The following is a 13,168-nucleotide window of genomic DNA, read 5'->3' as shown; positions in this document are numbered from 1 at the left end:
CACACACACACACACACACACACACACACACACACACACACACACACACACACAAATATACACACAAAAACACTGCATTTCTGGAACTCACTCGGTTGTTAGGTTATATTATTTCCTATATTTCCTATATTTCTATAAAAATAAAGATTTGTGCTCATATAAAACATATTGTGTGCCTGAAGTACATTGTGTCTAATTGGATTATTTGAGATTCTTTGACAGGTAATAATGGACAGTGTGAGCAAGTGGAGTTGTAGCTTCGGTGTTTCCCAATCTAAGGGTTGAGACCCCTCCAAGGGGTAAAAGTGAATCACTACACCTGCGATCGAGGCATAAAACAATGAGATTAAGGAACCACACATTCCTCTAAAGCCATGGGCGTTATTTATTCACTGTAACAATCAGTATAAAGCAAAAGCAGCACGTGTAGACATTCAGTGTAGGACGGTGATAGAGCCTGGCTGATGCTATGCTATGATTGGTCAGTCTGAGTTTAAGGGGCGGGGCTTAGCGAAAGGTGATTTGAATGAAAAACACGTATAACCATGGGCCCACATTATAAAGGGAATTACATATAACAATGTGTATTGTATTCCACTTTGTTTCTTGGTTTGATTTGCTTTCATTAAGGCATTTTGAATTTTCCATACAACATTATGCCCTCTTCCGGTTTCTTAAATAAACACTTTGAGATGTTTCGAGGTGGAAAATCACAAATCAGACATCCAACCAACAAGGGGTCGCAACACTGCTTCAATTGAATGAGTCAGAACCAAACAGGGTGAGATCCACCGGACTTGTGCTAAATCCAGACTGTTCACATTAAGTGTTAGCTTACGAAAAACGAATGCTGTGTAGTTGGTAGATATCCCTCTAAAGCAAATCGTAATCGACGTAGTCATTAACCATGAATGCAATCAAATCAAATTGACCCAATTTAACCCAATAAATGAATGCAGTCTAACATTGATTCAAACTAAATCTTATCCTGTAATAATTGAAAAGTCTTAATAAAAGATAATATAATAACCTAGTGGATTCTATATCATGCCTGATCTCAACGAAAAACCTGATTAAATAAAGGTTTTAATCCAATTCAAATGTTTAGTAAATTAATTCCAATTAAAATATATTGTTGGGAGAGTGGGGGTGAAGCCTTCATTTGTTCTGCTGAGCAAACGCAACAGATCTTGGTTATTGTCGTGAACCTCACGAGGACCACACGTGAGAGTATTGACTCATCTTTTCTCACCGTGTTCATGACGACCGAACCTCGCGCGCGTCTCTCCTCGTCCTCATGATGGCGCTGTTTGCTCAGGCTACCGAGCTGCATCTTACTCCTGCAGTGACAGGCCGACCGTTGGTCTGCTCCATTTAAAACAGGTAGGGTTTAAGTTGAGCTCGTCGTGGGAATCGCGCCAGTCAAAGAAGAACTTGTGGATAGCCCCCCCCCCCCCCCCCCCCCTCTCATCCGGCAGTGGCTGGCTCTGTTCGTCATATTGCATCAGAGTAAACAAAACGCTGACGTGAATCTCTCTCCTCTTTGGCAAACTCTTCAATTGGTCGGTGAGCTATATGTCTGATTCAGTGTTGAACAGAGCTCAATCAAAAGGCGCACTAACCTGAGTTGGTGATTAAAACGAGCCCCCAGACAGGACTGCCAAATTAGTGCCCTTCAAATTAAAAGCCTCATAACTTGCATCCATCACATCGCTGATGTAAGCCATCAATTTTATGTCGGGAATATAAATGCCAAGTTTATACTTAAGTGCAATTGTATTTGACTGTATTATTAGCAAATAATAAGAAGCACATTAAAGAGAGGCATAAAATGTGCCAAACAAGGCTTCATCAGCGTGGACAGAATCAGGCCTGCTTCTTGGTTAATTGCCACATATATAACAGTACAGCTACACCTTTTTCTAGAGTTTCTTTTTTCGTTTTAAAGTATCATTCAGCGCATTATGACAATACAGACAATTTCAGAAACAATGTTGGGGAAATGAGTGGACCGTCTTTTAAAGCTTACGTAGGCTGAAACCTCTCTGAACCGGCATCCTGCGTCACCAGCTTCGAATCAGATTACGTGCCTCGTTTATTTCAACAATCTAACGCATACGCCGAGGCCTCGGCGCCGTCACTGGGCGGCCATTACAGGCAGCCCGTCGATATCCAGCGAACAATTATTGGAAATGATTCGAATAAGTGACTTTAAATACAGAAAGCCGCAATTTGAGACGATTGGTTTCAGCACTGGACAGCTCCTGACTCCCCAGAGGCCTCTTGGGCTTGCTCAGCGGAAGTATGCCCCCCATCCAGTCACACGAAACCACGACCACCAGCCAAGAAGATCGTTTCCCAGCTGTCATAATCATAAAAAGCCTAATTGTACTTGTTGATGACGCGTGGGAAATAACCCGTCGCGGTGGCGGTGAGGGACAAATTGATTTGTATTGACCGTCCCATCATCTCGTGTTCATGCATTCACAAACATTTCAGTTAAAAAAAAATATATATATATTTAAAAGGAAAAAAGTTTGGAAGCAAACTTCCATCTCAGGATGGAGGTGGTGGTGGTGGTGAAGGGGGGGAGGGGGGGGGGGGGGTGACGGATGCATCGATGAGGAAGGAACTGTACTTTTTTATTCCGGGAGGCAAACTTGATGACGTCTATAGCATCCTTAATGTGACATACTGGAGGGAGGAGGGGGGAGGGGGGCCAGGCTTACGATACATAGATAAAAAACCAAGGCAATCACAGCACAGGACAAAAGTTTAGAGCAGCGATATGCAGACGAACGGACAGCGCACTTTCCAACCGAGTTTTTGTTCACCTGTGCGCCGGGCTGAGTCCTCCTAACTGTGTCTTGAAAGTGAGACACAGGCTGCACTGAGGGGAACATAAGGAGACGACGAAGGCGCTTCAGCCGGGAAAGAAGTGCCTTGAGAAAGAAACCGTCTCTCTCTCTCACACACACACACACACACACACAACCACAGCCGCGCCCGGATCGCATCCTACATCACAGCGCTCTCCCTGCTCTCCTGCTATAGGTATGTGCTTTATCTGCGGATTGTCTTAACACTCGGAGAAATGCATTGATGGAGAGCGAGATAAAGTAATGGAAATTATTTTCTGCATTGCATGGAGATCTGATGTTTTTTAATTATTACTTTGGCACTGCATGCAAAGGATTCGGTGTCAGTACCACAGTTTAACTTTTACGGAAACGGATGAATAAAACAGACAGAAATCTTTGTTTTTGGGGGGGTTTGAGCAAACGGACGCTGTGTCTCCAGTATTCAGTTAATATTAAACCGGTTTATGTTCGATCCAGCTTTTGTAGTTTGTGATGAGAGAAGTAGCGCAGCATGATCATCATTTGGCAGAACAAAGAGCTGGCATGTTATTTCTATAGCAGTGACTAACCTAATGTTACGTCTGTTTTTATCTTCTAACAGCATGGCCAGTTCGAGTAAAACGACTTTAATCTTGCTCGTCTACGGAATCTTAATGCACTACAGCGTCTTCTGCACACCTATCGGACTAAGTTACCCGAAGATTAGGTAGGTGGACGTGCTTTGTGGTTCTTTATAACCTGATTATAGTCATTATTTTTAACTGATCCATGTTGCTGCTAAACACCAGTTTGTTCAATGATGGTATTTTCATTGTTATTGATGATTTCTTTCCTCATTTTTGAAGATTTGGATTTTGGCACTTTTATTTTTAAAAAGTGTGCGTAATTTTGTAATCGAACACAAGGAAACAGTCATTTTAACTTACGCAAATGCAAGTCCTGTGTGGACAGTGATAATGGAAAGTGCGGTGAGGTATCTGTCCGGTGGGACGGTTCACAGAACTCCCCTTATTAAAAATGAGAGTGCAGTCAATGCAATTGATAGCCCTTGGGATGACGGTGGACTGGCGTCACCAAGGAGAGGCGAGGCAAAGCGAATAGGAGAGCTCCATGCATTTACGATTTATTCTATTTTTTTTTCTCTGGAAAGCCTATCCATAATTTGGGCGTGGTTCTTCTTGATTCTTATATTTCACTGCTAATTGCGGCATTCTTTTAATAAAAAAAAGGGCTCCTCGCCTCCACTGAGTGTGATCATTTTCACACCCTTTGTTTCGATTCTTAAATTATTAATAAGGCTTCAACCTGTGTTCAAAGCAGCAGCACCAAGTTGGAATTAAAAACAGATTTTTCCGATGAAAAAAACAACATTCTATTTCAACAAAAATAAACACGAAGATACACATTCAACACATTTTAAGCCACTATTTGTTGGCCACATTTAAATAATTCGTTTTCTGTTTTTTTTATTTCCAAACACCTCCAGGTATTAGATTTGTTTTCGTTTCCTCCCCTTGTCTCTAATGCATTTAACCTGCCAGTGATTTTACAAACGGAAGCAGACATTTTGGCATTCTTTCACTGCTGCGTCCCACTTGTGCACACAGATCAAATTTGTGATGAATGCTCTCCGTCTTTCAGACTCGACAACGACGCCTTCGATGAGGACGGGAACTCATTGTCCGACATGGGTTTTGATGGCGATCAGATTGCTATACGGAGCCCGCCATCCTTAAACGACGACGCGTACACTCTCTACTACCCACCAGAGAAGAGGTAAACGTGCTTTCATCGCAGCTCGAGCCTCGAGCTGGATTCCATTTTTAATGACTTCTTTGCTGTTTGCGATAATGTTTGCTTGCTTTGTTTTCCCCAGAGTTTCTCATGTTATTTGTTCAGTGTTATTTTCACACCGAGTAGCCTAAAATGTTGGTTCCAAATACTGTTAATAATCAAGATTAAATCAAAAAAAGCTCGGCACACACGGAAGGATAGTCTGTGTGCACAAAAAAAAAAGAAAGAAAAAAAAAAGCTCCGAGGCTCCGATTGAATTGCAGCTGATGTGGTATTGGACCTGTGGGTGGGGACATTTTAGGCTACTTTTGATCATTTTGTCTGCGCTTTTTTTAGTCACTGACGATCTATGTGTTTTGGCGTTTTATCATCTCAGACCAGAAAGGCATGCTGAGGAAGAATTAGATAGAGCCTTGAGGGAGATCCTGGGTCAGTTAACAGCGAGACATTATCTGCATTCTCTGGTGACAATTCGTGCAGGGTAAGGGCATTTCTTATAAGCGTTCACCTGCAGTCATCACTTTTATTATGTTTCTCCGCTGCACAAGTCCAGGCTGCTGCATCATTGTCTGTCATTTAATGTGCGTGTTTTGTTCTCAGTCTCATTTTTTTGTATCTCTCTCATATGAAAAACAACAACAACGTGTATTCATTTTCATTTAGTTTCTGTATTTGTTGTGGCGCATATTTGTTGTGGCGCAGCTCTGCGCTCATGATCAGTGTCCTCCCTTATTAACATTGAGGGTCAGCTTTCTGAGACTAAAATACACTTCGATTTTAATTTGATTAATCCATCAAATATATTTGGTTTTCCCACGCTCTGATGAAAAAAAAAAAAAAAACATGCGTCAGAATATGCAATGGGCTGAAATTAACAATTTATAATCTTTCTAAAACGCTTCAAATCACTGTTTCTTTCACACTGTCTTGCTTGGCGCCCATTTTTTTTAAAGAAAGAAAAAGCATAAAAGGCCCCAAAATGAATTATTAATCATTGTAGGTAACATTGTATCATGACAAGAAGAATATATTATCAGACGTCAAATCAAAAACGAGCAGAAATGTGTTTAGACGTGGATGGCTGCAGCTTTACTCTTTTTTTTCATTTTTTTTCAGTGAAGACAACAGCATGGAGGAAGAGTCAGAGCCTTTATCCAAAAGACATTCAGATGGGATCTTCACCGACAGCTACAGTCGCTATAGAAAGCAGATGGCCGTGCAGAAATACCTGGCAGCGGTTCTGGGAAGAAGGTACAGACAGAGAGTTAGGAACAAAGGACGCCGACTTGCCTATTTGTAGCGTTGTTAAAGCGCCAAACACTCCTGTGTATATACATCCAGTCGTTAAATCAAAGTCATTCAGATATATCTGACCAACCAGTGGATTGCGCCTGTGTTCTTTCAACATGTATTTATGTATGAAGTAAAGCCATTAAAATGAATATTTTAATAATAATATCGTTTTTTTTTCTTTTTGTACAAAAGCACTTGATACCGCACAGTTATACTTTGTGGACCAATATTTTATTTTCATGTTGAGATGTTTAAAAAACAAAAGAAAATGGCAAAAAAAAGAAGAAATTAGAAGAAAGAGAAAAAAAAAAAGATAATTGTGCACCTTCAACATTATGCGCTTGGAATCTCTAAAGGTCATCTACATATGCAGAAAATAAATAGATTTTAAAAAGACAATCAAAGTATTGAATGTTATACTTATTTTTGTAACCAACGTTCTATTTTTTTAGTGTTTGTTTTCCAAACAGGCCCAAAGAAGCAGTGAGCATGCTATGTGAGGCATATCGGGGCTTATCCTAAATGATAGATGTTGCCCTTGTCCACTCTCCTCCTCGCTCCCTTAATGGGAGCTCTGTGGGTTCCTAGAGCTTGCTGCCCCTCCAGGGGAGTCCACGTGGCGTTTGTTGAACAGCCTCTCATTTGATGGAAAAACTGATTGACTCCCACGGCCATTCATGTAACTGGTGGTAAAAATCCGACCCTCTTTTCAGCAGAAATTTAATTGCAGGCTTTTGCAAGGGCACTATTGCCTTTAGAGATACAGGAAGCACTCAAGTTGCTGTTGACAGTATGCGGCAAACACTGCTTGCTCACTTGCCTCAAAGTAATTTACTGTGGGGAGATAAATCGTGCTGTGTTAAGAATGTTCCACGTGTGTGTGTGTGTGTGTGTGTGTGTGTGTGTGTGTGCGTGCGTTATGTACAGTATAGAAATTACACACAGTGCGCATCGTCATCTCAGTGTTGTCTGTGTTTCAGTCAACAGACTTATTTGGAAGAATGTGCTTCAACTGTTGATTGTCTTTCGGCAGCACTACAAATATTCAGAACGGACCCAGAACAAGATGCAGGAAATGAAGCATATATTTGTGACCAGAGGTGGAGAGGAAAGGTAGCATCCGAGTTGCAGTTAGGGATATTTAATATGTTTCTTATTTATTGGTGCATGTGGAAACTGACACCTTGCTGATTTTTGCTTCGAAACTGCATGTCATCGTGCTTTTTTAGATTGTGCTATTTGGGTAGGTGGGCTGTGCTAAGCCTATTTCAGCAAAAACAAGTGGAAAAACAAGGAGGGCTAGAAGTGGTGGAAACTGGTACTGCACTGACTTGTTGAATTCTTACCTCCCCCATGCTGCTGTCATTGTGGATATCATAAGATGAGACACTGGACCCCCCCCCCCCCTCTCTTTGTTGATTGCCTTTGTCCTGGTAGCGGTTTTTAAAGATTATTTTGCTTCTAGATCGCCGTGCATAATAGCTGATTAGACAGTGCTGTGATTCTTTGTTCAGACGAATCTGATCTGTGTTAGATGTCTGCTGAGGTTCGTGCAGTGAGGATGTGATGAAGAGATGAGGAGAGTGTTAGGTGAGAGAGAGAGAGAGAGAGAGAGAGAGAGAGAGATAGGTGTGCATAGAGAGGAAGACAGAGCTGGAGACAAAGAGAAGATGTGTGTGTGTGTGCGTGTGTGTGTGAGAGAGAGAAAACAAAGTGAAGAGACGGGTCACAGCGCCCACAAAGCCTGAGAGAGGTTCTCACACCTGGATACAGAGACGAAACAAGAGGCGAGAGCCCCGCCGCTGCTCTTCACCTGGCAAAGTAACATCGGGGTCAATGAGTCCGACAACAAATAGATGTTAAAATGTTCCCTTTGGTATCGGCAGGAGGATGAACAGAACAGGCCCCTCTGAGTTTCCCTCTCACTCTAGAACGGAGGTGGATGAGGGATCATTCCACTGATGTCTATTAGGGAGACGTCTCACATTCAATGTCATGCAAATGCAACATTATGCACCTCTGCAATCCAAGCAGTGGCCTGCGCCCCCCCCCCCCCCCCCCCATAGAAACTATCAACACACTCCTTCTTCAATGTCGTCTTTATCCAATAGGCTTTGTTTGAATGGAAAAGTAGATGTTTGAATGTCGGTGAGCCTTCGTGTTTTGCGTGTTTGAGCGTGCATCAGATGTTTTGTGTAAATGGGTGACTGAATGTGCACGTGAAGGTGGAAACAGCGTTTGGCTTTGGTGCCTTGCTTCGACGTGAGAAAAAAATATAAATGAAATTCGCCACAAGTGACAGATGGCAATTTAAGTGGCCCTACAATGCTGCAGTCCATAAGCGTACATTGAAACTTCGTTTCACTCTGTTTGATCGCTCAGCTTAGTCGGCCCCAAGAGTAGTAGTAGTATTAGGCTTTCTTTTAAAGCATGGCCAATGATTTATTGAGTATAAAAATATAAAAAGTACAGAATGTATATGTTGATGGAACAGGCAATGTGTGTGTGTGTGTGTGCATGAGTTTGGGGTGTTCAGTGTCTGCGAGAGTTGTGAACAATGACCCGTGTGTGTTTACCGTCGATTATGAGGTGTTGTTGATTATTTTGATATTGGTCAGTAATTTATTAATCAGAAAAATAGCCCCGACACATTATTTACAACTATGTGCATCACCTAGAACAAAAGAGTTTCAGAACATGACAGAGATGTTGTTTCCGATCATAGAAAATGCCTGTTGTTGATATTTCTGAAAGCGCCAAACGCCTTACGTCAATGTTTAATCTCTTATCTATCTGAAGACTATGTGTTTTAAAAGTGAACCTTAGTACAAGTGGCATCGTTATACACACAGGAGTCCTTATATGGGGTTTTACGTTTCTCAATGTTTTGAAAGTGTTGTAAGATTTGTATGAATAAATTTTTGTAAACAACAACATTTTCTAATGAATGTCTAATCTTTGAAATACATAATTTTTGAGACGATACATCATGTGTTGTGTAACAAGGACGTGGCGTTGTCTCACATCTTGACTTCAGTCTTTCGTTCGTCTTACATCAGAATAAAGCTCGAGTCTATAGCTGAAAAACGTGACTTTACATGATCACCAAGGGCCGCAGACTGAGATCTTCTCCTGAAACAAACACAGACCTCAAGTCACATGACAGAAGATAAAGTGAAGCACAGCAACAACTCCGCCGTTCTCTAGTGGGGTCGTGTCGACCTGAAGTCCTGTCAACTTCAATTTATCTTTCCGAAGCTAGATCAACAGAAACTAAACAGAGAAAGAGACACTTAAAGCACCGGTGCCTTGTGCAGAATTGATGCAACAATCTATCAGCAAGAGGAGTTAACACTGAATTAAGTCACTTACAGAGCAAAGTGAAATGTCTTTGGTGTTTCTTATTGACCGGTCCTCACCCCATTACAACATTTCAAGGTGGTTTTACAATTTCAAGTTGCAATTTCAAAAAAACGGAGCGAACGGTGGAACACATCGAAGCAAATGCACCTGTAATTCAAACCGAAGACCCCGACCGACATCACCAAGGAGCTCGTCAAGATGAGCCACGAGCGTGCACTGAGCTGCAAGAGCTAAAGAGAGAGTCCCTCCTCCAGGAACAGCGCCGCGTCTTTCCCCTCACTCCATCCCTGGCCTTGGCAGTGCAGCTGCGTCCCGTGGGAGAGGAGGATGGGTGTGGCAAAGCAGCGTGTGTGCGAGATCTGATCCTCATCAGCCAGCAGGAGTGTGTGTGTGTGTGTGTGTGTGTGTGTGTGTGTGCACACGCACCAGAGCTCAACTAACCCAATCAGAGAAATGTTGCATGGCAACGGTCCACAAAGGGACACGGTTATGTATACGCATGTGTCAAGTTTGTATGTGTGGAAAGGGAGTGAGGTAGAGAGATTGTGTAGGTGTGTGTGGGTGTGTATTTTATGTGTGCTCAACAAAGGCAGACCTTGAGCCAGCTCTGCATTGGGATGGGGTTTACACTTTACATTTGTACACGTACACACACACACACACACACACATCCTGCAGAACAGAGGAAACAGATACACAGTGTGTGTGTCTCACAGGAACTGTAATAACAGCAACACAGTCGCGCACAGGTGGTAAATTGATGAAATTCAACAAAAGGAATTAACCACAAGAAACCGCCACACATCTCTGTCTCTTCCCCGAGGACGTTGATTCATGGGAGTTGCCCTGTTGCTAAGAAAAGGCTGACAGATTGTCGATTGTCAGGGTTTGAGCTACCTGTGCGATATTTAAGACGTGTCCATTCTTTATTCATCCCTCCCTCCCCTCCCCCCTCTTTATTTCTCTTCGGCTGTCAAGAAGCAAAGCAGGCTTCAGACCCTTTGACAAGCCGAGATTCTTAGATTGCTCCTGTGACAGTTTTCGGCTTCACAAAAGATGCACGGAGGGAGCGAGTCAGGGAAAATGAAAGTGTATTCATAATTACTCTGGATTTGATATTCACGCCCTGATACGCCCACGAGTGGATATTGAGACAAGTGCCCCAATTGGTTTGGCAGTAGGCTTCACATGAGCGGCCATCCTGAGCCATTATGTACATTAATGCCTGAATCAATGAAAGACGGCTCGTATCCCCGCACCATCGCTCCTTCGTGGCGCGCATCACTCCCCTTCTTATCTCCTCATTAGTGTCTTCGAGCTGTTTTGTTTTGCAGTTGATCTTCATCTTTCAGTTGTGTCCCCGGCTTGTTTCGCCTACGGGCCTTTGGAGGGAGAACTGGGAAGATGCTAACTGCAGAAAAGAGTTCCTCTGTCTTACAACGCCTCTAGAGACGCGTCTTAATCATGTATTAGAGGGGGAAGGGGAGGCTGTGTTCAGGGCTTTTCCAGTGGGGATACCCGTACTGCCCCCCCCAAACGCCACAGCCACACCCAGCTTTCTTTGTGCACGTGAAGCATGAGTGTCTATGCACGTGTAACACTGATTTATTGCTTGTATGATGAGCATGTCTGTCTTTCCTTCACTTGTGTGTTCACTCACCTATAACACAAACACTAGGCCCTCCTTCTTTTTGGCGTGTCAAGGTTAAGAATACACAGCAGAGGGCCCAGCCTCAGCAATGATGCAATTACACACACACACACACACACACACTCCTCACCCTCCTCTTCGCCTCATGAATCATTCAGTGGTCAGGTTTGGGGGACGGGGTGGAGGAGGTCCTGTCGTGGATGCGATGAAACCCCTCGACCCTTGCAGCCCCCTGAAGCCCAGAGTCCCCGTCTCCCTTAAATCGCATCTTGTGGTGGGCTCTGACACGTCAACCATTAAGCAGGAGGCACTCTGCGGTGAACAGCAGCCCCTCTGGGAGCAGAGAGAGAGAGAGAGAGAGAGAGAGAGAGAGAGAGAGAGAGAGAGAGAGAGAGAGAGAGAGAGAGAGAGAGAGAGAGAGAGAGAGAGAGAGAGAGACTGACTGAGGAGACAGGGAGGAAGAAAACAGGAGATGTGGGAAAGGGTTTGTAGACATGGACCACTGATCAACGGTGGCTCCTGGCTTCGAGGAAAACACTTCACCTGTGCTGCTTTAGTGATCATGGGGAACCAGAACTATCCATCATTTATCATATGGCCATCTCAAATGTCAATTTCTCAGCTACTGTATACTGAGTTTGAATACGATGTGCACCCTAAAATAAACAACATCCTGAGACTCTCAGCAGTTGCCAAATACATGATCATCAAATACTGCAGAACAAAGACGTTGTTCATACTGAAGGAAATGTGCCAAAGGATGCTAGGTAACAGTAAAAGTGGAAGAAAACATACAATATAATTTACAACAGCAATAATAAAAGAGTATTTTATCTCTAGATGCTTTGACTGTCATCACTTTTTATGCTTGGGGTTTAATTACGCAGGTGCAGGTTTCCCAAACTTTCTCGATCACCACAGAAAATTAGACGACGTCTTCACTGATGGCTCCGCCCACCGAGAGCTCTGACGCGCATAACATCAAACAGAACTTCTTTGAAGCCCTCTTCTCCCAGTGTGGATCTCAACAGACACAGGTAGAGAGCGATTGTGTCCCATGCGCTTCTCAAAACGTTTCTGTGGAGAACAATGGCAGTGCGGGTGGGCCACAGCGGGCGGGCCCTGCTTGGCTTTTTCAACTTACTCGAGTGTGGAGACATTACTCGTATAGTAAGTGTTATTTCAAAAAAGGTGTCTGTGACCAAAAGTCATGCACCCCAGCATCAAAAGTTCACACACGCCGACCTCCACGGTTCAAACGGAGGTGAACAAACGGACACCTCGCAGCTTTACCGTCTCTTTTTTGTCTTCTTATTGCTCGTGCGCTCACTCGGCCCAGGATTGGGCGAGGCCGTGCAAAACAAACACTGAATAATGTATCATGCTGGAGCAGTAGGTGTGAAAGCTCAGCGTGAGATTAGTGAGAATAAGCATGTTCATGCTGTGTTTATTCTCCTCCCCGTCTCTCTCTTGCTTGCCTCTAAAGGAAGGGAAACAACGACCCTGCAACTCCTTCCCCCCTGAAGACATCCAGCGTTGCACTCCTTTCCCACGTCACTCACCCTCATCTCACTAAAGTTGTGACAAATTTCCAGAATGGAACGAGTGTTAATGAATGGAGAACATCGGAGAGCAGAGAGAGAGACGCTCGTCAGGCTTCATGGGTTATGTGCTCATGAGAGTCAAATGTACACGCTGGCACACAGCTTGTGGTTATGTTATCTTACTTCTTTCCTTTTAATGAGCGTGACATGAGCGGGCGTGAGTGTGTGTGTGGGGCGAGGAATGTTTTAATGATAGAATATTGTATACGACTATAATACAGAGGGATGGGGCATTGCCTCTAAGGGCACAGCTCTAACTTCCATGGGCAATGAAAAGACAAAGTTTCTCTGTTGCAAAAAGAAACGTGGTGATCTCAACATCTTATGTTTATGATGGGGCACAAGTTCTTGTTTTAACGTTCCTGCATCACCTTGGTAAGAACGCATCTTCTTGCGAGCGTTGACACACAGAGATCCTAGAGATTGCTTTATCCCAAACCTCACACGCACACCAAAAGGGTAAGTGTTCGCTTTGCTTTGAGAGGCGGCGGCACAGAGCAGGCATAAGCTTTTACCGTCTTTTCACACGTGTTCGAAAATAAAATGCACCACCTGTCACTGAGCAACAGATAACTCTTCGGGAATTGTCTGCGGCAGCTCCA

At 43.5% G+C, this 13,168-nt stretch overlaps 1 protein-coding gene across 2 annotated transcripts; it reads left to right on the top strand.

Annotated features, from left to right (window-relative positions):
• Positions 1 to 2,901: 2,901 nt before the first annotated feature.
• adcyap1b (adenylate cyclase activating polypeptide 1b) lies at positions 2,902 to 7,916 on the top strand. Of its 2 annotated transcripts, XM_079284749.1 has the most exons (5): positions 2,902 to 3,054; positions 3,463 to 3,567; positions 4,503 to 4,637; positions 5,032 to 5,136; positions 5,772 to 7,916. In XM_079284749.1, exons 2-5 carry the CDS (start codon positions 3,464 to 3,466, stop codon positions 5,953 to 5,955), a joined length of 528 nt encoding a protein of 175 aa, XP_079140875.1. In that variant the 5' UTR covers positions 2,902 to 3,054; position 3,463; the 3' UTR covers positions 5,956 to 7,916. The 2 variants fall into 2 exon arrangements, with proteins under 2 accessions (XP_079140875.1, XP_079140876.1); XM_079284750.1 differs by lacking the exon at positions 5,032 to 5,136.
• The last annotated feature ends 5,252 nt before the right edge of the window (positions 7,917 to 13,168 follow it).

The sequence above is a fragment of the Melanostigma gelatinosum genome, assembly GCF_949748355.1.
Source record: "Melanostigma gelatinosum genome assembly, chromosome: 15".
In the NCBI taxonomy this organism is placed as follows: Eukaryota; Metazoa; Chordata; class Actinopteri; order Perciformes; family Zoarcidae; genus Melanostigma; species Melanostigma gelatinosum.
Note: the sequence above shows the minus strand (reverse complement) of the source record. Positions and strands in the feature narration are given on the sequence as shown.